The sequence below is a fragment of the Ipomoea triloba genome, chromosome 2 (genome assembly GCF_003576645.1).
Source record: "Ipomoea triloba cultivar NCNSP0323 chromosome 2, ASM357664v1".
In the NCBI taxonomy this organism is placed as follows: domain Eukaryota; kingdom Viridiplantae; phylum Streptophyta; class Magnoliopsida; order Solanales; family Convolvulaceae; genus Ipomoea; species Ipomoea triloba.
Window position 1 is genome coordinate 24,156,087 of NC_044917.1, and position 27,891 is coordinate 24,183,977.

General features: G+C 35.2%; 2 protein-coding genes across 2 annotated transcripts; both read right to left on the reverse strand.

The window, feature by feature from the left end:
- Nucleotides 1-15,434: 15,434 nt before the first annotated feature.
- Nucleotides 15,435-22,373, reverse strand: LOC116010943 (probable LRR receptor-like serine/threonine-protein kinase At3g47570). Its single transcript, XM_031250435.1, has 4 exons — nt 21,435-22,373; nt 21,012-21,305; nt 15,510-17,184; nt 15,435-15,447 (listed from the first exon to the last, which is right to left on the reverse strand). Exons 1-4 carry the CDS (start codon nt 22,348-22,350, stop codon nt 15,435-15,437), a joined length of 2,898 nt encoding a protein of 965 aa, XP_031106295.1. The 5' UTR covers nt 22,351-22,373.
- A 3,925-nt stretch (nt 22,374-26,298) lies between these two features.
- LOC116010944 lies at nt 26,299-26,913 on the reverse strand. The gene has a single exon (XM_031250436.1). The coding sequence runs from the start codon at nt 26,911-26,913 to the stop codon at nt 26,299-26,301; it is 615 nt and encodes a 204-aa protein (XP_031106296.1).
- Between the last annotated feature and the right edge of the window lie 978 nt (nt 26,914-27,891).

Consider the following 27,891-nt stretch of genomic DNA (forward strand, 5'->3'; position numbering starts at 1 on the left):
GTAAATAAGCTTCGCCTTCTTTGTGATATTGATGTGTCAAAATCTGAAAATTTGCCTTGTGATATATGCCATTTAGCTAAACAAAAACGTGCTCCTTTTCCATTAAGTACTACTAGTTCAAAAGCTTGCTTTGATTTGGTTCACGTTGATATATGGGGACCATTTCCATTTTGTTCTTTGAAAGGGGAATACTATTTTTTTGAAATTAGTTGATGACTACTCTCGGTTTACTTGGATTCATTTGATGAAACACAAGTCTGAAGTGAGGCAGTTTATAAAGAGATTTCATGCTTATGTGCAAACTCAATTTGGTGTTTTGATTAAAACGATTCGAAGTGGTAATGGATTGGAGTTTAAAATGACTGAATTTTTTTTGATAAACATGCTTCCATACAAAAGGCTATATTGGGTTAAAATGTTGGAAGCGTTTCTGCTGCCTTTGTAAAGAAAGGAGTATTTTCCGATCTCATTTTGCACCTCTTGCGTGCGAGAGAGCACTTTTATGCTATACAATTCAATAAAATTTAAAAAGGCTCTTGTATAAATAATGGTGCAAACTCACTCCCCAAACCAATGTGGGACAAATGCTTACTTCAAAGTTTTTCCCACCATTTTCCAACTCAAATTGGTCAACTTTGAGAGTCAATTTTTCATCCATCCATTATCCGTTTTGTGCGTACTATATATTAATCTCTTCGTCTTTTGACCCGACCCAAATCGGGAGTGGACCCCACGTATATTTATACCACAAAATAGCCATTAAAATTGCTATTTTATGCTTTTTTTTTCACATGCACATCCACGTTGCCCACTACAGATTTTCTTAGTGTTCGAATTTTCTTGTCTAAGCTTTGTTTTTGTGAAACGAGTTGCGAATATGGCAGCCCAGAGAAGTCATACTCAAGTCTGCTTGTGCGGAATCGATTTCCATTCCTCAAATGTTTCTTTTGGATGTTCTTAGGACTGACATGAATTAATGGATTTCTGTTTTTCTCTAAAAAAAAAACTATGAATATCCATTTGGTTTTATTTTTATATAATGTGTGGTTAGATTGTTTAGAATTATGTAATTACTATGTGAAATTGTTATTTAAAAAAGAAAATACTATAGGGTTGGTAATGTTTGTTAAAATGCCACAGGTACAATATAAGGACAATTGAATTTTATTATACAAAATTGTTAATGAATATAATTCACATTCTTCACAATGAAAGCAGGCATATATATATAAAGAGTTTGACATAACCGTTCTGTTTGATGCGAAATAAACTCCTTTCTCATTAAAAAAAATTTCCATAAAAGTATTGATGTTAGTACTACCTATGATTATTTAAATTTCTATTTGTAGTATTACTGGTTGGGTTTGTTTGTTGGGGTGGCTTTGTATCTTAAGAAATGAGTTACGAATAATTTATATTACTAAGTAATTGAGTATAGTGTTAAGATCACTTGTTGTATGTACATCAGATTTTTCAGTGTCACTACTGAGTCATCTGACAAAATACCTCTATTTATATAATACCATGATCTCTCTTATGTATCAAATTGTTGGTTGAGAATTCGTTGGTCACGTACTGCAAACTCTTTCAAATTGTACCACAGGTCCCATCTAATGTTTGAGGCCTCGTTGAGCACTTCACCAACAGATACGAGATTTCCCGTTTATCTCCTCAAACTCAATTGAACTTTCTCTACATTTAATTTACTTTCAAAGTTTTCGTTTCTTTCAATTTATTGGCAAAATATATTGATTCTACAAATCTGAGCACGTTTATGAGTTTGAATTTAGGAAATATCTTTCTTCATAAAAAATATTGAGCCTTGCTCCACGAGAACTCAATGTCACTTGGAAGGACGGTTCATATATGAAGAAACAAAATAATTAGGAGGAAGACAATAACCTTAACGGTGACGGTGATAGTTGATTGTGATCAAGACATAGAGAAAAAGTCTTAGTATTGATGTTTTTAACCTAAAAAAATTTGTGGAGCTTTGATTATCATTGTAAACGGTCAATTTTTGTTAGGGCCATATTTGATAAAGTGAGAAAATGTGTGTGAGAATTGTGAAAGAACGTGATTAAAATGAAATGACTATTTAATTTTTAGAGAAATAGACACAAACAAAATGAACTACTGGAAGAACAAAATAATGCTACACATAAAAACTCTTAAGACTAAAAGTGATAGATCAATTTAAAAGTTAAGTACCAAACATGATGTAACTATAATACTCAAGGGATAACAATTGGTATTAACACAAAGTATTATATTAAAACTAGTTATCACACGCGCAGATTAAACCAATGTCCAATGCGTATTTTTAAATTAGTGTTCCTTAATTGGTTAAAGTAGTCATATAATAATGAGAGAAAAAAAAAGCTAAATTAATAAAAATCAAAGAAATAGTGCTAAATTAATAAAAATCAAAGAAATAGTCTCGATGCTTATATATTTTAATAAAACATAATGAAATTATAAATAGCTAAATTGCAACTAAAATAAGTAGAAACAAATAAACCACTTGCATGAGAGCAAATGGCGTGTCATCATTGTCACTTGTTTGGACACCGGTCAGACCATTTAAAATTCATGTGTAATTGTATTTGTGATCAAGTACTTTATAGTTTGTCCGGACAGGTTTGACAATGACATTTGAGATGATGTACCATTTGTTGGTTTGTAAAGTGATATCATACATTCTAATGTCATTATCAAACACTATTGATTGAACCCGAGTTCCTTGCATTTAGATATAACATTTACAATGATGTTGGTGGTGAATGAGAGCATCTTCATAATAATAATACATAATAATAAAAATAAAATATAATAATAATAATAATAATAATAATAATAAAAATAATAAAAATAATAATAATAAGGGAGAAAATTTTTACTATTTACTTACTGTTTCATCCTCAAGTACGATGAGCATATACTTTTTCTCAGGCATTTCAATAGCGTTTTTTGGTTCGTTTTTCTTAATGACATGAACTGTACAACTCCAGCCCACACTTTGTGTGTCAATATCACTTTACTGCATTTGTCATTACTAATATCCTTGTGTCATGGAAAATTTGTTCATAAATGATATTATGAAATAATATAATGGGAATCACAACATAAATTCAAAAAGCATAGATTAGGGAGTTAGGAGTCACAACATAAATTCAAAAAGCATAGATTAGGGAGTTAGGAGTAACTAAAATGTGTAGATTATAGAGGAATATAATGAGAACCACAACATTACATACACGGATACAAGTATAGATGAACAAATTATATAATAGATATATTTACATAACGATATTGAAGTTATACTAATTAATGAGTATACCATCATTGATTTAAAAAAAAAAAAAATTGTAATCATTATGAGTACAAATACAAATAATAGAATTAACATGATAATATTTTGACAATCATACCTTAGAATGTCAAGTAGATGGTGTGTTGCAGAATATGTTAGGTTTAGTTTTGGGTGAATACCATGAGAATGGGAGGGGTTTATATACTATATATTGTTTTGGGTAGAATAATGGTTTAGTTAGGAATCTATACAAAATTGTATTATAGAATCTTATTAAGACTTCAATATTCTAATTTTAAGTTAGGAATCTACACAAATTGTATTATAGAATATTGCCAATTTAATTTACCCAAAAAAAAAAAAAGAATATTGCCAATTTGTTTGAAAACTGCAATAAAGAAACAAATTGCCTAAAGAATTTAATGTTAAACTTCCGTTATATTTAACGGAAAAATTTGGTAAAATTATAAAAGATTAGGATATATTAGGAATTTAATTGGAGGTTGCACAATAAGAACACAAAGTACAATATGTTATAGCAGACTATTACACCGACATTTTTTTAGTTCCAGTTAAGGGTCTAACATTTTTTTAGTTCCAGTTAAGGGTCTAACATTTTTTTAGTTCCAGTTAAGGGTCTAACATTATTGGCTCTTATTATAAGTGTAGATATTCCAATTGGTATCCTCCAATATCTAAGTTACCTATTGTTTCCATTTAATTTGATTTCTTCCCAAACCTTAAAGAAATATTTTGTATAGCATGTGGTCATAGTAACGAAGTATAACTATTTATATCAATTCAATTGATTAGTTTTCATGGCAAATGAACTAAATTTATAATATATGAAAATTGCATTTTATTATATCATTGAAATATTGTGAATGAACTAACACATACTTGTATGAATAATATACATTAAGAATTAAACATGTCACACAAAAGAAACCTAAGTCTAGAGAAACATTTGCATGTTGCTAACGTACTTAACACTAGGATCAGTTAGGCTATCCCCAATAGTGCATTTATCTAGTTTTTGAGGAGAGAGAGAGAGAGTGAGGAGAGAGAAGGTACATGTTTCTACCGAAAATTTGTACTTTTTCGGAAATGTGAGGCCCGCCACTAAAGAGGACAGTTGCGCCGCCTCACGCGTGAGATGCAACTCTTGCACTAGAGGGTGCGTGCACTGCGCATAAATCTATTATTTTTGTTTTTTTTTTTTTTTTACAAATTATTATTACGATTTTATTTTTTTTCTTTTCTGTTTTCTCTCACTCCCACTTTTTCTTTCTTAGTCACACCTGTAAAAACTTTTCAAAAACTTCACACTATTGAGGATGCCATTACAAACAACTAATCAAGTTGATAGAAAAGGTAGCAAATATTTGATTTGATATGAATGAATAGTATTCGTTTCCTGTGTATAATGATCATTTTTTGGGTGACAAGAAAACTAAAAATCATTACTTGAAAGCTTGAGTTGGCCTTGTAAAGGTTATTTTGCATTCTAGGCAGTTGATTAGAAACACGGAAAACAAAGGCATTTATGAAATTGTGTCAAATAAAAATAATTGTAATGTGTCTGTTGTGGCTATATTTAGGATTATGCTACTTTTAAGATTAAAAAACACTAATTTACGGTAAATAGAAACACAATTCATATGTGCATTTGAAGTATTTTGGGAAAAATAATTATAAAAAATAGAACAAAATTAAAACACAGAATTGTGGGGTATTTACTAGGAATTAAAAATGATGTGAATTTCATTTGGTAAATACGTTTGACATTATTTAACTCTTTTTTTAAAAAAATTAATTTAATGTTATTTCTATTATTATTATTGTATTATATTATAATATATTTTTAGAGTGAACTAGAATTGCAAGTATGTTGTATGCAGAAAAAATATTGGTGCAGTGCAAATACAATAATAATATGACAATATAATGTAACTCACGATTTATAGTGAGAAAGTATTTTGGGAATGCAGATAGCTTAATGTTTACCCCGTGGCATAGCAAACTGCTAAGGGACCATCTCGCCCCGGCCGTGTTTAAAAAAAATTGAATTTAGTTATTAATCAAATATTACAACAAAAAAAAAAAAAAAAAACAATCATAGTATCACTCATTAAGAAAATGACATTTCTATATTTTACGTATTTTATTTCCCTTTTTAATTAATACCAAAATACTTTTCAGTTTTAAAAATTGAATATCACTGTACTATCACCTACTTTACTTTTACTCAATAATATTTTTACTAAACGATAATTGTACTTTATACTAATGGTGTGTTTAGAAAGTAAGAAAATGACTAGTGGAAAAGATTTTCTGAAAAATGAGTCATTTTCTGGAAAATGAAATCATTTTCCGTGTTTAAATGTGTTCTAGAAAACTGTGTTTGTGTGTTTGGTTCATTTTCTGGAAAATGAGTAAAATTGAATAATTAAAAATTTTAATAATTGTATTTAAAATATAATACAATTATAATATTAGTATTTATTTAATTAAAACAAAAAAAAAAACAACGTACTCAACAAATTTCCGGCGGAAACCATAATGGTTTCCGCTGGAAACAATGGAAACCAGAGCAGTTGCTCTGGTTTCCTCCATAGACCAGTCTGTAGCTATGGTTGTGACTAGTCTTTGGCGGAAACCAGAGCAACTGCTCTGGTTTCCGCCACGGTTTCCGGCGGAAACCATACAGGTTTCGGCCGGAAACTTGTCTTTCCGTCACGGTTTTCACCGGAAACCATGCGTTTCCCCATCACTTTGTCTATTCCAGCCAGCTATGCGTGCGTATTTCCCTTCCGGAAAATTTTTACGGAAGTTGTTTTCCGGAATTTTAGCCTTATTTTCCTTGGTCAACGGAAATTATTTTCCGTTGACCATATTTTCCAAGCTCTCCCAAACACAGGAAACTCGAAAAATGATTTCTGGAAATCATTTTCCGGGTTTCCAAACACACCCTAAGTAGTACTCCTTTTACTCAGTAACATTTTTTTAGTACTACTAACTCTATTACAATGTAGTATCTGTTCACAAATATTTTCTCAACTTATTGAATTTTTTTGGGAAAAGGGTCAAATAAGCTCTCAAACTTTAACTGAAAAGTCAATTAAGTACTTAAATTTTTTAAAGGTGCAATTAAACCCTTTAACATTTATTTTTGCGCAATGAAGCGTAAAAACATATTAATGACCTGTGATAGCTGGTCACTAGAGTTCAGGCATAATTTCCGATAAAAATTGGTTGCCGGCGACTGATATATGCTATTTTGTACAATTATTCACCCCTTATTCTAGTTGTTTTGAAGGTTATTTTCTGTATCCTAGTGAAATTGGGAATTGTTTATGTGTTATATTGTCCAAGTGTTGATTTATCTACAAGGAACAACAAAGGAAGAATATTGGAGCATTTTGGACAAGTTCTGGAAGAAAAGGGAATTACAAGGAAGAATACAAGTTGGAAAAGAATTGGAAGTTGCCTAATGGGCTAAGGCCCATCTACCTCCTATATATTTGACCTATTCTCTACAATTAAAGGAGGTTCCCTTACAGAGTTCTGAACCCTAGCTTTTAGTTTATATTTCCCCAGCATAGTTAGACTAGTTTTACATTAGATTATTTTATTTCAAGATTGGAATCAAAGATTGAAGTTGGATTTGTTCTTTATCAGTTAAAGTTTCTCTTCCCTTTTATTTCTTATGATGTTTATGGTTATAAGTTTCTCTTCCCTTTTATTTCTTATGATGTTTATGGTTATTAGTTTCTCTTCCCTTTTATTTCTTATGATGTTTATGGTTATTTATTCTTGCTTCCTTTTATTTCTTATGATGTTTATGGTTATTTATTCTTGCTTTGCTGTGTTTACTCCCATCATGCGGGTTATTTATTCTTGCTTTGCTGTGTTTACTCCCATCATGCGGGAGTAATTCGTTTATGGGTTTGGATTAGGGATCCATTGTTAATCTTGATGTTCGGTTTATGATTATTGCATAAAGGGGTTGAATCTTTTACCTAGGGTTTATGTTGATTTGGGGATTTCTTTGCACTAGTTATTGGTTTGTGGCCAGAATTAATTGCTAGTCTAGGAGAGGGACTCATTACAACGAAAGTTGGACGGAGACCTCGAGCTTTACCAATTTCAACCTAATTTTCCTGCTATGAAAGTAGAGGTAATTTTGGGGGCTTACAATGCTTAGGTGCAAGGTTATGATTGATGCATCACGACAGTGGGGCAATTTTAGCCTAATTCTCTTATTGATTACGAAAGTAGCTGAGTAGAATTCTTTTGTGCATTGCCCATATATCCCTTGGTTAAATATTCTTTCCCTAATCCTGAGTTGGTTGGAAAATCAAGATTACAATCCCCCTAATCTGGCCCATACCTTTTATCATATAGTTTTCACCTTAATTAATTGCTTTCTTTTATTCCACATCATTCAGTCTCTGTTACTTGGATTCTATAAATTCATATACTCTAGTGCCTGGTAATTCACACAGTTTCGTGCCATAACACCAATCCTCAGCGGAACGACATTACACCCTTTTTACACTCATCATTTGTGCTCATCAGCGACTGGAGCAGATCGCCTTGTAAAAAGTGATGCAGATCATATACAGGTAACTTTGATCATTTTGGTGTATTAACAGATATCATATAGTTAAATTACCAAGGAGAAAATAATTTTATTTTATTTAAGGTCGATTGGTGGGATGTTTATCATAAAATTGGATTCAAAGTTGACAAATTTAGGTTGCCTATGGTTAATATTACATGGAAGTCGCGAACTGATGAACCATATGTTTTAGCTTCTCAAGCTGAGCAAGTTTACTATGTAAGTGATATTAAGGAGCCTAATTGGAAAGTTGTTGTCAAGACAAAGCCTCGTGATTTCTGTGATCTTCCTAATGATGTTGTAGGAGATGAACCATGTCAAGAAAATGGAAATTTTGGTTTTAGCATTCAAGGTTGTAATTTGGAGGACAATAATAATGTTACGGTATTGAATAGGCCTGACTTGAATGCTACAATTGTTGAAGTAAGCTCATCAAATATTAATACTATACCATGAAGGAAATGAAATTGATAGTGATGGAGATGCTTTTATTAATGATGATGATGAGATTCCAACAACTGAAGATGAGGAAGGTGGTGATGATGATGATGATTGAGTATTATATGAATTTTTATTTAGAACTTTTGAATTCTTTACTTTTCATATTTTGACCTACTGAAAATGCTCTAGCAATAGTAAATATCCCGAAGGAAAAAAATATACACACTAACACCCCCCATCGCCAAAAGCGTGGGAGACCAATAGGTGCAAAAGATGTAAATCTACGAATTGAAAAACTAGGATTAGTAAAAGTTCTTAGTCACACCACAAAGTTATCAATCGTCCGGAAGACAGAGAACCCAGTCAACTTGCACGTGCTCCATATAATATTGACACTAGGGATGCAGAACATGCATCTAGATCAAAATATTGTGGGAAATGATAACGATCTGGTTGATATAAATATAGAAACTATCATAGACTATGTTGATACAGGAGAAACTTGTAATAGAGATTTAACTGTCGTTGATGACACTTTTTCCTGCGCGATTGCCTCTAAAGTATCACGTGATAATCTGTATCCAGAACCAAAATCAATAACAGTGTGCCGAAAGCGCCGTGAATAGTTAAAATGGAAAGAGCTAATTGAAGCATAGTTTAAGTCTTTGAATAAAAGGAAAGTGTTTGGTCCCACCGTACTTACCCCGAAAGGCATCATCCTAGTAGGATCTAAGTGGGTATTCGTACAGAAGAGGAATAAAAATAATGAGGTGGTTAGATATAGAGCGAGATTAGTTGCTCAAGGGTTTACGTAGAAGCCTGGAATTGATTTTGAGCATACATATTCTCCTGTTATTGATGACACAACGTTTCGCTATTTAATCTCACGGCAGTCAAACTAAATTTAGATATGCAGTTGATGAATGTAGTGACCGCGTATCTATATGGGTCACTAGATTATGATATATACATGAGAATACCCAAAGGCATTGAAAGCCCCATTGTAAGGGAGAAAAAGGATTGTAACATATATAGTATCAAACTTCAAAAATCATTTTACGGGTTAAAGAAATCAGGTAGAATGTGGTAAAACCTATTAAGTGAATTCTTCCTGAAGAAGGGATATGTAAAGAAGCAATAGAAGCAGAGCTTAACTCGCTGAATAAAAGGAAAGTGTTTGGTCCCACCGTACTTACCTCGAAAGGCGTGATCCCAGTAGGATCTAAGTGGGTATTCGTTCGAAAGAGGGATGAAAATAATGAGGTGGTTAGATATAAAGCGAGATTGGTTGCTCTAGGATTTACACAGAGGCCTGGAATTGATTTTGAGCATATATATTCTTCTGTTATTGATGGCACATCGTTTCGCTATTTAATCTCACTAGCAGTCAAACTAAATTTAGATATGCAATTGACTAGTCGCAAACTAAGTGGATGCTCCGACTGGTTAAAATGGAAAGAGGTAATTGAAGTAGAGCTTAACTCGTTGAATAAAAGGAAAGTGTTTGGTTCCACCGTACTTACCCCGAAAGGTGTGATCTAGTAGGATCTAAGTGGGTATTCGTACGGAAGAGGAATGAAAATAATGAGGTGGTTAGTTATAAAGAGAGATTGATTGCTCAAGGGTTTATGCAGAGGCCCGGAATTGATTTTGAACATTCATATTCTCCTGTTATTGATGAAACAACATTTCGCTATTTAATCTCACTGGTAGTCAAACTAAATTTAGATATGCAGTTGATGGATGTAGTGACCATGTATCTATATGGGTCGCTGGATGCTGATATATACATGAGAATACCCAAAGGCATTGATAACCCCATTGTAAGGGAGAAAATGGACCATAACATGTATAGTATCAAACTTCAAAAATCCCTGTACGGTTTGAAGCAATCGGGTAGAATATGGTATAACCGAATAAGTGAATTCCTCTTAAAGAAGAGATACATAAACAATGATATTTGTCCATGTATCTTTATTAAGAAGTCATCTTATAGTTTTTGCATTATCTTCATCTATGTAGATGACATAAACATTATTGGGACACACAAAGATCTTGTGGAAGCATGCTCATGCTTAAAATTGGAATTTGAAAGGAAAGACTTGGCCAAAACAAAGTTTTACCTTGGCCTGCAGATCGAGCATCTCCTTGATGAAATTTTTGTACAACAGTCAAATTATACGAATAAAGTTCTGGAGAAATTTTATATGGATAAATCGCATTCCCTCAGTACTCCGATGGTGGTTCGGTCCCTTGAAATGGACAAAGACCCATTCAGGCCTAAAGGGGATGATGAGGATGCACTAGGACCTTAAGTTCCATATTTAAGTGTAATTGGTGCTTTACTCTACCTAGCTAGCTACACTAGACCAGATATTGGTTTTGCAATAAATTAAATTTGTTTGCTAGATTTAGTGCCTCACCAACCTAAAGACATTGGAAGGGGATAACATATCCTCATATATCTCCAAGGTACAAAAGATTTGGGTTTCTATTTTGAGAAAAACCAGGATACCACATTTGTGGGCTATTCAGATGTTGGCTATATGTTTGATCCCCATAATGCAAAATCTTAGACTGGTTATGTTTTCCTTTGTGGAGGTATAACTATTTCGTGGAAATCTGTCAGACAAACCCTATCTAGTTGCTATCTCATCTAACCGTTCAGAGATTATTGCCCTATATGAGACTTCACGAGAGTGCGTATGGTTGAGGTCCCTAATACATCATATCAATACATCATACGGTATAGATAAGAAAGATGATATTGCCATTGTCCTATATGAGGACAATGCGCAGCATGCGTTACACATATGAGCAATAGATATGTTAAAGGGAACCTTACAAAACACATTGCACCTAAGTTCTATTATCCACATGAACTTCAGAAGAGTGGCAAAATCCTTGTTCAGAAGGTTCGCTCATGTGACAATTTGACATATCTGTTCACTAAGTCCCTACCTACATCCACCTTTGAAAAATATGTTCACAGAATTGGGATGCATAGATTTGAAATGTTGTAATCTTCATGGGGAGAAACAACCTCTAGATGTTCTTGAGCAATTGGTGTAGAAAACCATCATAATCCTGAAGATTAAACCTTGAAGGCTTTTGGTTGTACTCTTTTTCCCTGAGTTAAAATTTTCCCTCTAGTTTAATTTTCTTAATCTAAGGTTTTTAATGAGGCAACCAGTGTAACTAATGACTATACATACGTCATGTATACTTTTCCTTGACTAGGTTTTCTTCCATAGTGTTTTTCTAGCAAGGTTTTAACGAGGCATGATCACGGGAAGATAATGTCCAAGAGGGAGTATTATGAAGATTTATATTTGTGACCATTATGTTTTAGTGGTTTGTTATCTTTCCTAGTTTATAAATAAATAAATATATATAAATATATATATATATATATATATATATATATATATATATATATATATATATATATATATATATATATATATATATATTGTATAATGTTGTTCTGTTGGAAGATTAATTAGAATTTCAATTCCCATACATTCCCTTGAGCAATCTCAATTATCATTTTATACTTTTCTCTTTCTCTCTATATGTGTTCTATCACCATTACGTAATAATATTTTGTAATCAACGATTGTTGGAGATTAACAACGAAAGGAAACCTTAATCTGCAACAATTACAAACTTTTAAGTTTCTTATATTTATAAAACTGATTCACCTATTTATTTTTTTCTTGCAACTATTCATCGTTGCCCACTTAAATAGATGAATCAGATCAGTCTTCACTTTTTACTTGGAGCCTACTCTCATGATAATTAACCACCGCTCATATGAGAACTACGAACAAATCTCATCTGTCATGTATGTATGTGTGTATGTATGTATAGGATAATGATAAAATTAGAACAAAGTCCTCCGGCAAAAAATAAGTCATGTGTGAATATTAATTTTTGTATTACAATAAAAATAAATTATTCTTAATGACTCAGAAATAGCTAATTACAAAGAAGTCTAAGAAAAACANATATATATATATATATATATATATATATATATATATATATATATATATATATATATATATATATATATATATATATATATATATATATTGTATAATGTTGTTCTGTTGGAAGATTAATTAGAATTTCAATTCCCATACATTCCCTTGAGCAATCTCAATTATCATTTTATACTTTTCTCTTTCTCTCTATATGTGTTCTATCACCATTACGTAATAATATTTTGTAATCAACGATTGTTGGAGATTAACAACGAAAGGAAACCTTAATCTGCAACAATTACAAACTTTTAAGTTTCTTATATTTATAAAACTGATTCACCTATTTATTTTTTTCTTGCAACTATTCATCGTTGCCCACTTAAATAGATGAATCAGATCAGTCTTCACTTTTTACTTGGAGCCTACTCTCATGATAATTAACCACCGCTCATATGAGAACTACGAACAAATCTCATCTGTCATGTATGTATGTGTGTATGTATGTATAGGATAATGATAAAATTAGAACAAAGTCCTCCGGCAAAAAATAAGTCATGTGTGAATATTAATTTTTGTATTACAATAAAAATAAATTATTCTTAATGACTCAGAAATAGCTAATTACAAAGAAGTCTAAGAAAAACACTAAATGCATGCAGTGTTGCACTTAAAAACCTAGCAATACAAGAAATTAAATATACTAAATTCTCATATTAAGATTAGGCAAAAACTTGTGTGAGACCGTCTCACCATGAGACGGGTCGGGTCGTGTCGGGTCAATATGCAATTGTAACACTTATATGCACAAATGTCATACTTATATGCTCAAATGTAATACTAATCAGGAATAAAATTTGTGTTACTTGTAAGAGTAAATGTAATACTTTTAAGGGAAAATACAATACTTTTACATTTCAATTTAAAAGTATTACTTTTTTCCTCAAAAGTATTATATTTGCTCTTATAAGTAAGGGGCACTTGTCAACATTACTTATTATGAAAACTGTATTACTTTTTCTCTTATAAGTAATAAAAATTGTATTCTTAATTAGTGTTATATTTGAGCATATAAGTATGATATTTGCACATATAAGTATGACATTTGCATGGTGCTTTGACCCGACCCGACCCGTCTCATGAATAAGAATCCGTGAGACGGTCTCACACTTGTGTGACCCTTAAGATTATATTCACAACATTTCTATTTTGTTCTCTGAAAGACATACAAAACTACTCAGTTAGCCTTTTAAAAATGAAAGCTTGATCTTGTTTAATGTTGCCACAACTTCTTTCATGGTTGGTCGTTCCTCAGGAGATTCTCCAGCACAATGCAAAGCCAATTTCATCAGTGATGATGCACATTGCAACTCCTCATTCAAATGTTTGTCGTCATTGTTGCCGCTAAATAGACTTGCATCTATTACTTGGAATGGATGATAAGGCAACGCATCCCTTACCCAACTTGTTAGGCTCATGCCTTCAGTGAACATCTCATCTGTGGGCTTTCTTCTTGAAAACATTTCCATCATCATAATCCCAAAACTATAAACATCACATGATGTCGATACTTGTCCATGCGTTCCATACTCTACAAACAAATTCATGATCATCATCATAGTGTAGCTAAGGAGATTAACTGGTTTGAATTAATAAAAATGAAGTTATATCTAATAATAAAAACTAATAACTGTGAATGAAGGTTATGGCCCTATTTGGTAAATAATCGGTCTATCAGCCAATTTTGGCTTATTTGACCACTATTAGTTATTTGGTTAAGAAGTTTTTTGTTACTCCAAAATATTAAAATTCAAAAGGCTACCAAATTAAAGCAGTCTTTTCAATTAGCTTTTTGAGAAAAGAAATTATACCAAACAGTTATCAACTAACAGCTAATCTATCAAACAACTTTTTACAATCAGCTAATATTATTAACTAATTATACATTCTAACCCAAACATCTAACACAATCAGCTAACAGTCATTTACCAAACAGGGCCTATATCCTTTATTTATGTCCGTTTTTCAATTACGGTTTTTTTTTAGGCAAAAACTTGTGTGAGACCGTCTCACCATGAGTCGGGTCGGGTTAAGATGCAAATGTAACACTTATATGCACAAATGTAACACTTATATGCTCGAATGTAATACTAATCAGGAATAAAATTTTTGTTACTTATAAGGGTAAATGTAATACTTTTAAGGGAAAATACAATACTTTTACATTTCGATTTAAAAGTATTACATTTTTCCTCAAAAGTATTATATTTGCCCTTATAAGTAAGGGGCACTTGTCAACATTACTTATTATGAAAAATATATTACTTTTTCTCTTATAAGTAACAAAAATTGTATTCTTGATTAGTGTTATATTTGAGCATATAAGTATGACATTTGCACATATAAGTATGACATTTGCATGGTGATTTGACCCGACCCGACCCGTCTCACGAATAAGGATCCGTGAGACGGTCTCACACAAGTGCGACCCATTTTTTTTTTTATACATTATGCTATAAGGGTTGTACTATATAATATTTTGGACACATATTTTCTTATCTTCTTCATTAATAATAATATATACATGTTGGAGTTATATGTTAGTTATTTCTTAAAATATAAATAACAAAATTATAAAAATGCTTTACATTATTATTATTATTATTATTATTTACAATAAGATAAATATCGAAAATTTAAATAAATTTAAGATTTTAATAGAAAGTACTAATATTGGGCACCTATTTTTGCTCATCCCGCATAGAAAATACTAGTAGTAATAATATAAGTTATTGCTTTAAAAATGATCAAACAAAGTCAGAGGAAAGAGCTGAGGGATTAGGAACAAGAAGTAATTGTTTGATAAACAGTCCATTATGTATAATTACCTGGTGCCATGTAACCCAAAGTTGCTAGTGTTTTTGTGTGCACAAAAGTCTCATCTTCACCTGCCAACAGTTTCGTTATGCTAAAGTCACTAACACGGGCCACCATTTCTTCATCCAAGAGAACATTACTAGGCTTTATATCACAATGAATCACCGGAGTAAAATAACCATAATGGAGATATTCAAGTGCTGAAGCTACATCCATCATTATATTTAGCCTTTGCAAAATATTTAAGAAATTGGTTTCAGAGTACAACCACTGCTCAAGATTTCCATTGGGCATGTACTCGATGACTAAGGCTTTAAAGTTATCTCCAAAACAACCAGTAATGATCTTAGTGAGGTTTCGATGGCGCAAATTTTTCAACACTTGACACTCAACTTCAAGACTTCTTTGTGCATGTTCTGATTGATTGAACACCTTGATGGCAACCACCATCCCAGAATGTAGAATCCCTTTGTAAACAGAGCCAAAGCTTCCAGAACCTAAAAGATTGCTTTGGCTAAAACTTGCAGTTGCTTGCACAAGTTCATAATATGAAATTCTTTTTGGCTCCCGTGGGAACAATTGATCTGTTTCACTTGGAGAAATGTTCTTCTTTCTATATCTTCTCACCAACAAGAATGCAATAACGATGAAGAACAATAAACTCAGGGCTCCTAACAACACAAATGCAATGATCAAAACTTTTTTCTTTATTGAGTGTGGATGAGGTGATGGGCATGTCGGGACACCAAACCTAGGACTTCCACAGAGTGCTTCATTAAACATGAAAGACTGCCTCGTTAAGTTCTGAAAACAACCGCCAGAAGGAATTTCGCCGCTCAAGTTGTTGAACGACAGGTTGAGGTATTTGAGGCTTTTAAGGTTTTCCAAAGACTTTGGGATTACACCAGTTAGTGTGTTATGGGATATGTCCAGGAATTCCAAGGCAATAGTTGGTTCTTTGAATTCTGGAATGGGTCCTTGGAGTTTGTTGTTGGCAAGTTGAAGAAACTCCAAATTTTGCATTTCTGTGACTGCAGGCGGTATGTTCCCAGAGAACTGATTATTTGATAGATCCAAATGTATAACATCCTCAAACTTGACAAGGTCAACCGACAACGATCCATTTAAGGAATTTGCCGACATATCAACTGTTAACAAACCTTTGAGGTCCCAAAAGCTTTGTGGTATCCCAAAACTAAACCCATTATGATCTATGTAAAGCTCTCGCAAGAAAGAGAGATTACTGAAGCATTCAGGTATCCCATCTGACATTTGGTTGAAGCTCAAAGACAACAATCCTAGGTTTCGTAGCCTGCAAAGGCTGGTCGGAAGGGGCCCTCTAAGTTTGTTGTTGCCCAGTTCCAATTTCTGAAGCTGTTGCAGCCTATCCAAGGTTGTCGGAATGAACCCAAACAAGTCATTGAAAGATAGAGTCAACTCAATCAAGTTTCTCAAGTTCCCAATCTGAGTTGGTATGTTTCCCTTCAACCCGCAGCCAGCGGCAACAAAGATCTCAAGAGCAGATGAAAGATTCCCGACAGAAGTGGATAGAGCGCCGCCAAGAGGATTGAAAGTGATCCTTAATTCCCTCAAATATCGAAACTTTGTCAGGAAATCTATGATGCTGGGCTCTTCCACGGATGGCTCATAATGAAGGGTGTTATTTTGCATGGACAGAAGCTGTAGATACCTTAGATTTCCCAAAGATCTAGGAATGGAGCCACTAAAATTGTTGTAACTGAGTTCTATGTGAATCAGTTTGGAAGAATTTGAAATAGATTCTGGTATCACTCCATCCATGTTGATTTCGCCAAGGTATAATTTTTTCAAATTAGGTAAGTTAGAACCCATGCTTGGTGGAAGAGTTCCGGTAAGCCCATAATTGAATGTAAGGTCCAAGCGTGTTAGCGCTGAGATATTGAAGATTTCATATGGTATTGTACCTGCCAGATGTATTTTTGTATATATTGGTTAGTTATTGTGGTTTAAGGTATATACGTATTCGAGATAATTTTTAATCAAATTTACATAATTGTACGATTGATTTCATGACAGGATCACACGACAGTATATTGTTTTTACTTAATTAAATACTTTAAAAAGTCTGATGCTAGAGACCCCTCTTATATTTATCTCATAGGATCGAATTCTTGTGATACTCTAATATGTGAGACTAGTTGGATCTAATAAAAATCAGTCGCTCATAACAAAATTGCGGATACAATCAATATTTTAGGCATGAAGGTATGGAGGCCCGAGAGGAAGGAATGATGAGGTATTGGGCTTGGAAGGAGGAGGTAGATAAGCCCACAAGATGGGATGTGAAGGTAAAGCAAAAATTTAAAAAGGCGCAATCCCTGACTTGTTGGATACTTAAACATTCAACACCTATCCAAGTTACTTCACATCTTGTGTACTAAGGAGCAATAGAATATACATATTCAGATGAAGGGAGATTTGGCAAGTAGTAGAGAGTGAAGATGGGTTACGTGTATGGCCAAGGTGAAGAGCTAATGAAGACCATACACTTGTAAACGAACGTGGGGACTATAGACCGTATAATAGGGGCGTCATTTCTCCCCTTTAGACATCATCATTGGGTTCACCACATCCTAGTTAGCTTAGTGGTGTATAGTCGTAACTTGTAGGCTAGGTAGGCATCCAAAAAAAAAGGCACAATGGTGGACCCACAAACAAGGTGCGTGACCCAAGTATAGCAAACAATAACACCCAAATGAGCTCGTAAGCTGGGTAGGCAAGTCGATGAGGTAAGAAAAACATTCTCTACCAATTACATTTTCTATGTTGGGCTTACAGAGTAGGGTAGGCAGCTCAAGAGAAGAAAACATAGGTTGTGGTTAGGCTTGTTGGCTCAGTAGGTAGCTCAAGGAGGGAAAAAAAATTTGCTTCCAATGTTGGTCTGGCAAAGAAAGGTAGGCGGCCCAAAAGAAAAAAATATTTTGTGGTTGGGCTTGCAAATTGGGTTGGCAGCCCAAGAGACAAAAAAAATATCATGTGGTTGGCCTTTATGACTGGGTAGGCAGTCTAAGGAGAGAGACGAAAATTTCGCTTCCAATGTTGGGCTTGGAAAACATGGTAGGGAGGCAACTATACCCATGAGAGAAAAAAATATATAGTGGTTGCACTTGCAGGTTGGGTAGACAATTGTACCCATGAGAGAAAAATTAATTTTGCTTCTAATGTTGGGCTTGGAAAGCAAGGTAAGCAGCCCAAGAGAATAAAAAAATATATATTGTGGTTGGGCTTACAGGTTGGTTAGGCAAACCAATGGAGAGAGAAAAAAAAAAAATACTATTTCACTTCCAATAATGTTGAACTTGAAAATCAATGTAGGTGACTCGAGAGAATAAATATAAATAAATAAATAAATAAATAAATAAATAAATAAATAAATATATATATATATATATATATATATATATATATATATATATATATATATATATATATATATAGGATCGCGTTCAAATGCGTACTGGCCGCCCAAGAGAGAAATGCGGACGAATCACAGCGCGACACGTGTCCAGAATGTAATTGCACCTAACGTTATAACTAGGTGCACGTCATGTTATAACTAGGTGCACCCAGGTGCATAAATGTTAACAAGGTAAAATACTTGCACCTGCAAGTGAAAATAGGTGCACACGTGCAAGTAAAATGTATTACAAGTGCAAGTAAATTGTACAATAAGTATCAATACTAAGTGCACCTAATGTTATAACTAGGTGCACATAAGTTACAACCAGGTGCCTGAATGTTAACAAAGTAAATTACTTGCACTTGTATTGCAGATGCAAGTAAAATGTATTACAGGTGCAAGTGAATTCTACAGTGAGCATCAATACTAAGTGCACCTAATGTTATAACTAGGTACAACTTATGTTAAAACTAGGTGCACCTAGGTCGCACCCAGGTGCATGAGTATTAACAAGATAAATTACTTGCATTTGTAAGTGAAAATATTTGCGAAAATAGGTGCATGAATATTAACAAGGTAAATTACTTGCACTTGTAAGTGAAAATAAGTACGAAAATAGGTGCACTTGTAAGTGAAACTAGGTGTACTTTTAAGTGAAACTAGGTGCACTTGTAAGTGAAACTAGGTGCACCAAAGTTCCAGTTATTTACGAAAATGCCACCGCGTCATTTTTTTAAAATTGCATGTGATTCGTTGATCTGGACACGTGGACGGTTGTGGAGCGTTCTCATTTCCTACCTGGGCGAGAGTTCGCACGAGAGTGCAACCCTATATATATATAGCTGGGGCTTACAGGTTATGGAAACAACTTGGTTAACTCAAGCAAAACAACAAGCGCACGGTGGCAAGATGACCAAACACAAAAATCTTTCTCTTTCTTGCATGGAACTTGTAAGAGCTAAGTCTTTATAACGAACTACATGTATGGAAGGCAGCAAGGAATAAGCTATCCAAAAGGGAGGGGAATATTTCAACTCATAAGTCTAGGGAGTCAATGTGTGTAGAAGTTTAGGGATGTCTATACTTTTTTTTGCTTGTCAAAGACAATTAAAGAAAGTGAGAAAGTCACGATAGAGCCATGGGGCCCAAAACCCATTGAATTAGCAAGATTTTTCCCAAGAGGAATAAAGGAAGGAGGTGTTTGTGGGCTTGAAAGTAGGAGGCCTAAAAGGAGGGGGTGATGAGGTATTGAGCTTGGAATGATGGGATAGGTAAGCGCACAAGATGGGGTGAGAAGGTGGAGTAAAATGTTAAGGAGATGCGGCCGAGAAGAGTTGAACCGCTGACTTGTTGGATAGCTAAACAAGCAACGCCCATATCCAAGCCACTTCACTTCTTGTTTACAAAAGGGGTAGCAGGCTATACATATTCAGATGAAGGGCGATGCGGCAAATAAGGGGAGGGATAAAGATGGGACAAATATTGTACTTTATGTACATAAATAATGCACTTTTATTTATAGTTTACACAATAATAATTGTCAGTCCTACTCCAAGCCCCGTGACAAGTTATTGTGTGGACGATAAAAAAAAGTACATTTTTAATATATTAAAAGTAGATTATATGTGTACTTAATGTATATTATACAAAATAATGTACTTTCAGTATTCAAAATAATGTACTTTTTCTGAATATAATGTACATTTTTAAAATACTAAAATTACATTATTTGTGTACTGAATGTACATGATTTAATAGTTTACAAAATAATGTACTTTCAATATTCAAATAATATACTTTTTATTCATGGTATAATTGTGTGGAACTTGATTAAAGCTTCATAGCAAATGAGTCAGGAGAGCTCATCTTGAACTGAACTCCGAGCTAGTCTGCCCATTTGACACCTCTAATATGAGGTGACATATAAAAATAAGTTTATTGTTTTTGTTGATTTAATTTTCTTTTTCCAATATAATAAAATTTATGATAGGAGCTTCTTTTGAATTTAATTTAGACTATTTAAAAAGAGTTTAAGAGACTTAATTTAGTTACTTAATGAATAAAAGTAAAATATCAATATATATATCATCATCAAGAAAGAATGTAAATAATTCTTTGATATCCATAAAAGTACTCTGCTGCTACTCGAAGGTGTAAAGTTTGTTTTGTAACCTAGCAAAAAAATCACAATGATCTAGATAATTAATCTAAGTTGTTCATAGTTAACCAGCTTAAATCGAGGAGGTCAATACATCGCTCTCACTATGAGTTGAACTTGGTACCAAGAATGTAAATAATTCTTCCAAAATAAATAAGTTGGTGTAACATTACCTGTAAAACTGTTGGAGCCAAGATCCAGTTCTTGAAGATTCGTGCACATATGAAGCATTCCTGGAATTCTTCCATATAACTGGTTGGTGTCCAAGTCAAGAAGCTCAAGCCCAGAAAAGTTATGACAAATATTTGCTGGGAGAGTTCCAGAGAGGCTATTACCATACAAATAAAGAACAATCAAGAAAGTCATATTATTGAATATCCCAGCAGGTATGGAACCCATTATTTGGTTGCTTTCTAATGCCAGCCCCAACATACTATTGAGATTTCCTATTTCTTGTGGGATTTCACCTGCATATTGTAAATATCACGCATCAAAAGAGATGAACATAGTCAAACCATTAATAAAATCTTGATTCCAATCATAGTTTAATTTATATTTTAATTAATATGAAACTCTCTCAACGAGCGACTACATACCAGTTAGAAGGTTGCCACCAAGATATAACACCTCGAGGTCGGTTAAGTTTCCAATTTGAGGAGGAATTTGGCCTCGAAATCTGTTGTAAGACAAAGACAAAATTTGAAGGGCAAAGCATTTGGATAAACTGGCTGGGATTTCACCCTCCAAGTTGTTGTATGAAAGATAGAGTCCTTGGAGTGCAGGAATGCTATCACACATGTCAAGAGGAAGGCTTCCCGACAGTTCATTCTTCGTGAGGGCGACATGTTGTATCGTGGATATGTTGAATATAGAGAACGGTATTGAGCCGGTGAGGTGATTGTATTGAATGTCCAACTCAATCAACCTAGGAAGATGTCCAATCTCTTGAGGGATTTCCCCTTGCAGAGAATTGTGACTTAAACTGATTTGTTCTAACGTTGTAATGTTGCCTAGAAAAGAGGGCAGCGGACCACTGAAACTGTTGTTTTGTAAATTCAAGTATTTAAGTTTTGGCAAGAGAGGAAGCCAACGTGGGAGATTCCCGCTGAAGTTGTTGACGCTGCAGTCGAGAAATCTCAAGCGTCGCATGTTGGCCAGGTTTGGTGGCAGGCTGCCGTGGAAGTTGTTCTGTCGCAGGTCGAGGGAAACTAGGAAAGAGAGACGGCCTAGTTCAGGAGGAACTTCACCGGTTAAACCCATGCCGGAGAGATGGAGTTTAGTGACTCTGCGATGGAGGGAGTCGCAACTGATCCCCACCCATCTGCAGGGAAAGGTGAGGGCAGACCAGTTGGTGGCTATGGTTTTGTTTGGGTCAGATGTGATGTGGGCTTTGAGAGCAAGAAGAGCTATTTGATCAGTGGTGATGTTGGTGGTCTCACACATGCTCAAACTCATCATCAGCAACAACATAGGAAAGGCTAAGGAAAACTGGCGAGGTGTTCCTGTCTCCATGACACAACCGAACCTGCTATAGTATATATGCTGCGTGCGCTGTTTATTTGTCTAAGGGACAATGGAGGTGTATCATTATATATAGTGATGGCAGCATGTGGCGAAGGTTTAAATCCAGTACCAAAATGTGGTGGCACTATATAACGAAACAGTTAATTTTATTTTTGGTCCTAGATTTAGATTTATAGGTGACAATCTACTTTTAGTACCTTTTTATTAAAACATCCTCATTTGGTCCTATTATTATTGCCAATGACCATTTTTAGTTCTCCATCAACAAAATCGTCAAAATATAGTTAAATACAAAGGCATTTCAATTTTTTTTATACAAAGTATGTTGAACCGTAATATTTTTTATGTTTATTTTTTTGAAAACATTCATAATTGAAGATCGAAACGTCCTTAAATTTAACAATATTTAAACTGTTTTGTTGATAAAGGGCCAAAAATGGTCATGTTACAATAATACTAGGACCAAAAGTGAATGTTCTAATAAAAAAGAACTTAAAGGGGACTGCACCTATAAATCTAGGACCAAAAAATAATGTCATGTTTTCATCGTAAAATATAATTTTTGCATATTAGTAAGTTTATGCTAACAGGATTGGATTGGGAGAAAAATGTGCACTGCAGAAGTAGTATAATCATAAAGATGGAGGATTAGCTAGGTTGCCGAAGTCATTCGTGAGGAAGACTTGCAAATCATTTGCGCAAAAAGGCCGGCCGGCTTGTAAGTCATTCTTGAAGAAATTTTCTGTCCAAAATTGACGCGTTGGTGTCGCGGTCAGCATATACTGACAAGTCAATATGATAATTGCCCCATGAAAGTTAAGAATAAACAACAATAATTGGACAATAGCAAGTGATGAGCACAAATGATGAGTGTAAGAAAGGTGTAATGTCGTTCCGCTGAGGATTGGTGTTATGGCACGAAACTGTGTGAATTACCAGGCACTAGAGTATATGAATTTGTAGAATCCAAGTAACAAAGACTGAATGATGTGGAATAAAAGAAAGCAATTGATTAAGGTGAAAGCTGTGTGATAAAGGTATGGGCCAGATTAGGGGGATTGTAATCTTGATGTTCCAAACAACTCAGAATTAGGGAAAGAATAATTAACCAAGGGATATATGGGCAATGCACAAAAGAATTCTACTCAGCTACTTTCGTAATCAATAAGAGAATTAGGCTAAAATTGCCCCACTGTCGTGATGCATCAATTATAACCTTAAACACCTAAGCATTGTAAGCCCCCAAAATTACCTCTACTTTCATAGCAGGAAAATTAGGTTGAAATTGGTAAGGCTCGAGGTCTCCATCCAACTTTCGTTGTAATGAATCCCTCTCCTGGACTAGCAATTAATTGTGGCCATCAATCAATAACAAGTAGAAAGAAATCCCCAAATCAACATAAACCCTAGGTAAAAGATTCAATCCCTTTATGCAATTAATTACCAATTGAACATCAAGATTAACAATGGATCCCTAATCCAAACCCATAAACGAACTACTCCCGCATGATGGGAATAAACAAAACAAAGCGATAATTAATAACCATAAACATTGCAAGAAAGTAATAAAGGAATAAGAGAACTTAACTGATAAAGAACAAATCCAATCTTCAATCTTTGATTCCAATCTTGAAATTAAATAATCTAATGTGAAACTAATCTAAACTATGCTAGGGAAATATAAACTAAAAGCTAGGGTTCAGAACTCTGTAAGGGAACCTCCTTCAATTGTAGAGAATAGGTCAAATATATAGGAGGTAAATGGGCCTTGGCCCATTAGGCAACTTCCAATTCTTTTCCAATTTGTATTCTTCCTTGTAATTTCCTTTTCTTCCAGAACTTGTCCAAAATGTTCCAATATTCTTCCTTTGTTGTTCCTTGTAGATAATTCAGCACTTGGACAATATAACACACAAACAGTTCCCAATTTCACTAGGATACAGAAAATAACCTTCAAAACAACTAGAATAAGGGGTGAGTAATNAGAATTTCACACCTATTCACAATTAAACCTAGAGGAGATATGGAAAATATGAGTCCAGAGAGCAAAACATAATTAAAAACACAAGAGTATTCTAAACTAGTGGGGGTGAGGACATTCATTCAAGCAACCTGACTTGTACTTTTATTCATCCTTCTTTTTTTCTTTCTTTTCAATTTTTTCCTTTTTCTTTTTATTTCTTTTCTTTTCTTTCAACCAACAAACCCTTTCTTTCCTTCAATTCACAATAACCAATCAACTCCTTCACCACACCCCCACACCAGAACAAAGATAACAGGAATATCTATATCAAAAGTAAGCTCAAAAAGGGAAATCTCCTCTAAATTAAAGAACAAATGCTACATTCTCTCTAAGGGTGAATGGAAAATATATGGCTTAGGGCTAAGGGTCAAATAATGGGTTAAACAAGAAAAACAACATAAAGAACGGGGTTAAGTGCTTTTGCACTTATTAAACAAAAACAAAGCTCAAAGGGGACAGCTAGGGAAAATAAATGTAACACAGGGTAGGTTTAAAGGCTTGGGCTAACAACAATGGCCTAAATCACTTCAAAGCATGCAAATTCTAGACTTCACTATGAGAGCACTGAGACAAGCTATGACAGAACAAATATCACCGGAATCCCACATAAGCCTTCATTAGCAATGCATAACACACAGGGGAACATTTATGTTAAAGGTTAACCCAACTATTGGCAAGAGACTGAATTATCACAAGCTCAACCTTGAATTATCCCTGACAAGCTGGGCTGCACAAGTACCACCAAAACAAACCACAAACCAACAGGAAGTAAAGCGGTCACAGCCACAACACAAGGAAAGCACATTACCTTTAGCTGCAAATTGAGTCCTTCAAGCAAACTTCATCCAAAATTCATCAGAAATAGTACCCCCCCACACTTAAACTGGACATCGTCCCTAATGGACAAACAAGGCCTCACGAACTAGAAAAAACGAACTAGAAAACATAACATTTTTTTTTTCATTTTTACTATTTTTTTTTCGTACGGTCCGCCATCACGGCTTGGGTCACGGCCAGGATGTGGCCCGTGACCCAGCGGCCTCTAAACTGCTGTTCAGCACTGGAATTCTTCCGACGCCATCACGGCCTGGGTCACGGCCGGGAGGTGGCCCGTGACCCAGAGCCCTCGTTTAAGCTCTCAGCACTAGAATTTCTGGAGGGGCATCACGGGCAGGGTCACGGCCGAGATGGTGGCCTTGACCCAGAGCCCTCAATAGGCCTGTGCGTACTGGAATTTCCTGGGCGGGGTCACGGCCTGGGTCACGGCCGGGATGTGGCCCGTGACCCAAAGCCCTGCTTTGCTCTGTTCCGCTGAAAAACGACGCCTCGGCATCACGGCCGGGGTCACGGCCGTGATCCTGGCCGTGATCCAGGCTCCTCCTTGCGCACTTCTATTCTTTTCGCGCCCAAGTTCGATTGCACCTGCAAGTTAGTCCAAAATATGTCCTAAAACTGTTCTAAGGCCTAACCTCTTCAATTCTAACCATTCCCCACTCTCTCAAAGGGAAAAAGAAAACAAATCTCACACCAAAACAACCCCAGAGAACACCCTGTAAACAAAGAAAAAATCCCTAATCTACTCCGAACTAAAATAAAAAGAAAAATGCAGTAAAATAAAATGCAAAAAGTAAAGGATAACATGGGGTGCCTCCCATGAAGCGCTAAGTTTACTGTCGTCAGCTCGACTCAACCTCATGGATATCAGGTGGGATTGTGGACGACGCGATCCGGTGGCCTTTTGAACTTAGACAGCTCCCTCATCCATCTTTTGTAGAAACCACCAGAACTAGAGAACTTTTTCTTTTGTCTCAGCACACTTGACAGTTCAGGGGGTCCAGGATCAATAGGGAAATCATGCAAATCCCCTAACTCAATCTTTCTACTCTCAGACGTGCCCTCACCCAGCCCTTCTATCAAGTAACATTCATCAACATCGAGGGCTGGTGTTTCGCCATTTTGAATATGTCAAACTCAATCTTGTTCTCAGCCACCTCCATCACTAGTTTTCCTCTCCTCACATTAATAAGTGCACCAGCAGTAGCTAGAAAAGGTCTACCAAGTATAATAGGAACCTTGGCATCCTCCTCTATATCCAGTACAACAAAATCCCCCGGTATAAAATACTGATCAATCATGACCGGGACATCCTCTAGAACTCCCACCGGACGCTTTATGGAGCGATCCGCCATCTGAAGGGTCATGGAGGTGGGTTTTGGTGTTCTTAGGTTGAGTCTCTTACATAAAGAATATGACATAAGACTAACACTGGCACCCAGATCACACAGAGCACCCCCAACTACAAATCCACCAATGATGCAAGGGATGGAAAAACTACCTGGATCTTTTAGCTTAGGAGGTAGCTTATGCTGAAGAACTGCACAGGTCAAGGCTCCTTCGCTTAGATCCACCACCGCACTCTTCTCTGGCTTTTTCTTATTGCCCAAAATATTCTTCAGAAACTTCTTGTACGATGGAATTTGAGTGATAGCTTCAACAAAAGGCATGGAGATCTCCAGCTTATCTAACATCTTATGGAACTTGCTCTCTCTATCAGACTCCTTTGATTTCCACAACCTCAGTGGATATGGTAACAGATTGTAAGGTATAACCGAGTCATCTACCTCCTTGTTCTTCCTTTCATGCTTCTTACTTGGAGCACTCTCTTTCTACTCAGGAGCTTTCTCCTTAACACTATCTCCTCGCACCACAGGCTCCTCCTCACTATCATCTAGAATATCCTCAACCTAAACACCCTCATCCTTCTTATCAGCTTTCTCAGGCACTGGATCATTCGAAGGAAAAGGGGGGTCCTTCAGAGCTAATCCACTTCTAGTGGTGACTGCATTCACTTGGTGCCTTGGATTTTCTGTGCTTGCTGGCAGTCTACCATTTGAAGATGAAGGTTGATTAAGAAACTGATTACCTCCTCCTTGTTGCTGAGCCTTGAGACCATCTATTTCTGCTTGTAGCTTGCTAAACTGCTGAACATTCTCTGCTTGTAACCTGCCAAGCTGAGCCATCATAGTGTTCATGAGAAGCTGGATATCAACATCCTGAGGTGGTTTAGAAGAACCTTGACCCTGAGTGTTCCCAAAATTCTGATTTCCTTGCTGGAATTGCCCTTGAGTTACATTCTGGTTATTCTGCCCAAAATTCTGATTGTTCCTCCACTGGCCTTGGTTCTCACCCCTGTTCCCTTGGTTACCATGAAATCCTGGTGGATTGTTTCTCACTTGATTTCCCTGATTGTTCCAAGAGGGAACAACCTGATTCCTTCCTTGCTGCTGGTAGTTCCCATAACCTTGCCCATGGCCTTGTGGTCTAGAATAACCAATGAGATCAACATGCTCCACATTAGGCTGAGGACTTTGGTTACCGAAGTCTAACAAAGGACATGTCTGAGCTACATGATTTCCACCACAAGTTGCACAACAGGCTACAAGAGGTACCTGTGGCACAGAGTAGGGGTTAAGAACATAAGGACTATGTGGAATCAATGGAGGCTG

What these genes read in the sequence shown, in the direction of transcription:
- LOC116010943 (XM_031250435.1), bottom strand. Translation starts at nt 22,350, where the DNA reads ATGGAGACAGGAACACCTCGCCAGTTTTCCTTAGCCTTTCCTATGTTG. An exon ending in TGGTGGCAACCTTCTAACTG is followed by an intron (nt 21,306 to 21,434) that starts GTATGTAGTCGC and finishes TACAATATGCAG; the next exon opens with GTGAAATCCCACAAGAAATA. An exon ending in TGGCTCCAACAGTTTTACAG is followed by an intron (nt 17,185 to 21,011) that starts GTAATGTTACAC and finishes TACATCTGGCAG; the next exon opens with GTACAATACCATATGAAATC.
- LOC116010944 (XM_031250436.1), bottom strand. Translation starts at nt 26,913, where the DNA reads ATGTTAGATAAGCTGGAGATCTCCATGCCTTTTGTTGAAGCTATCACT.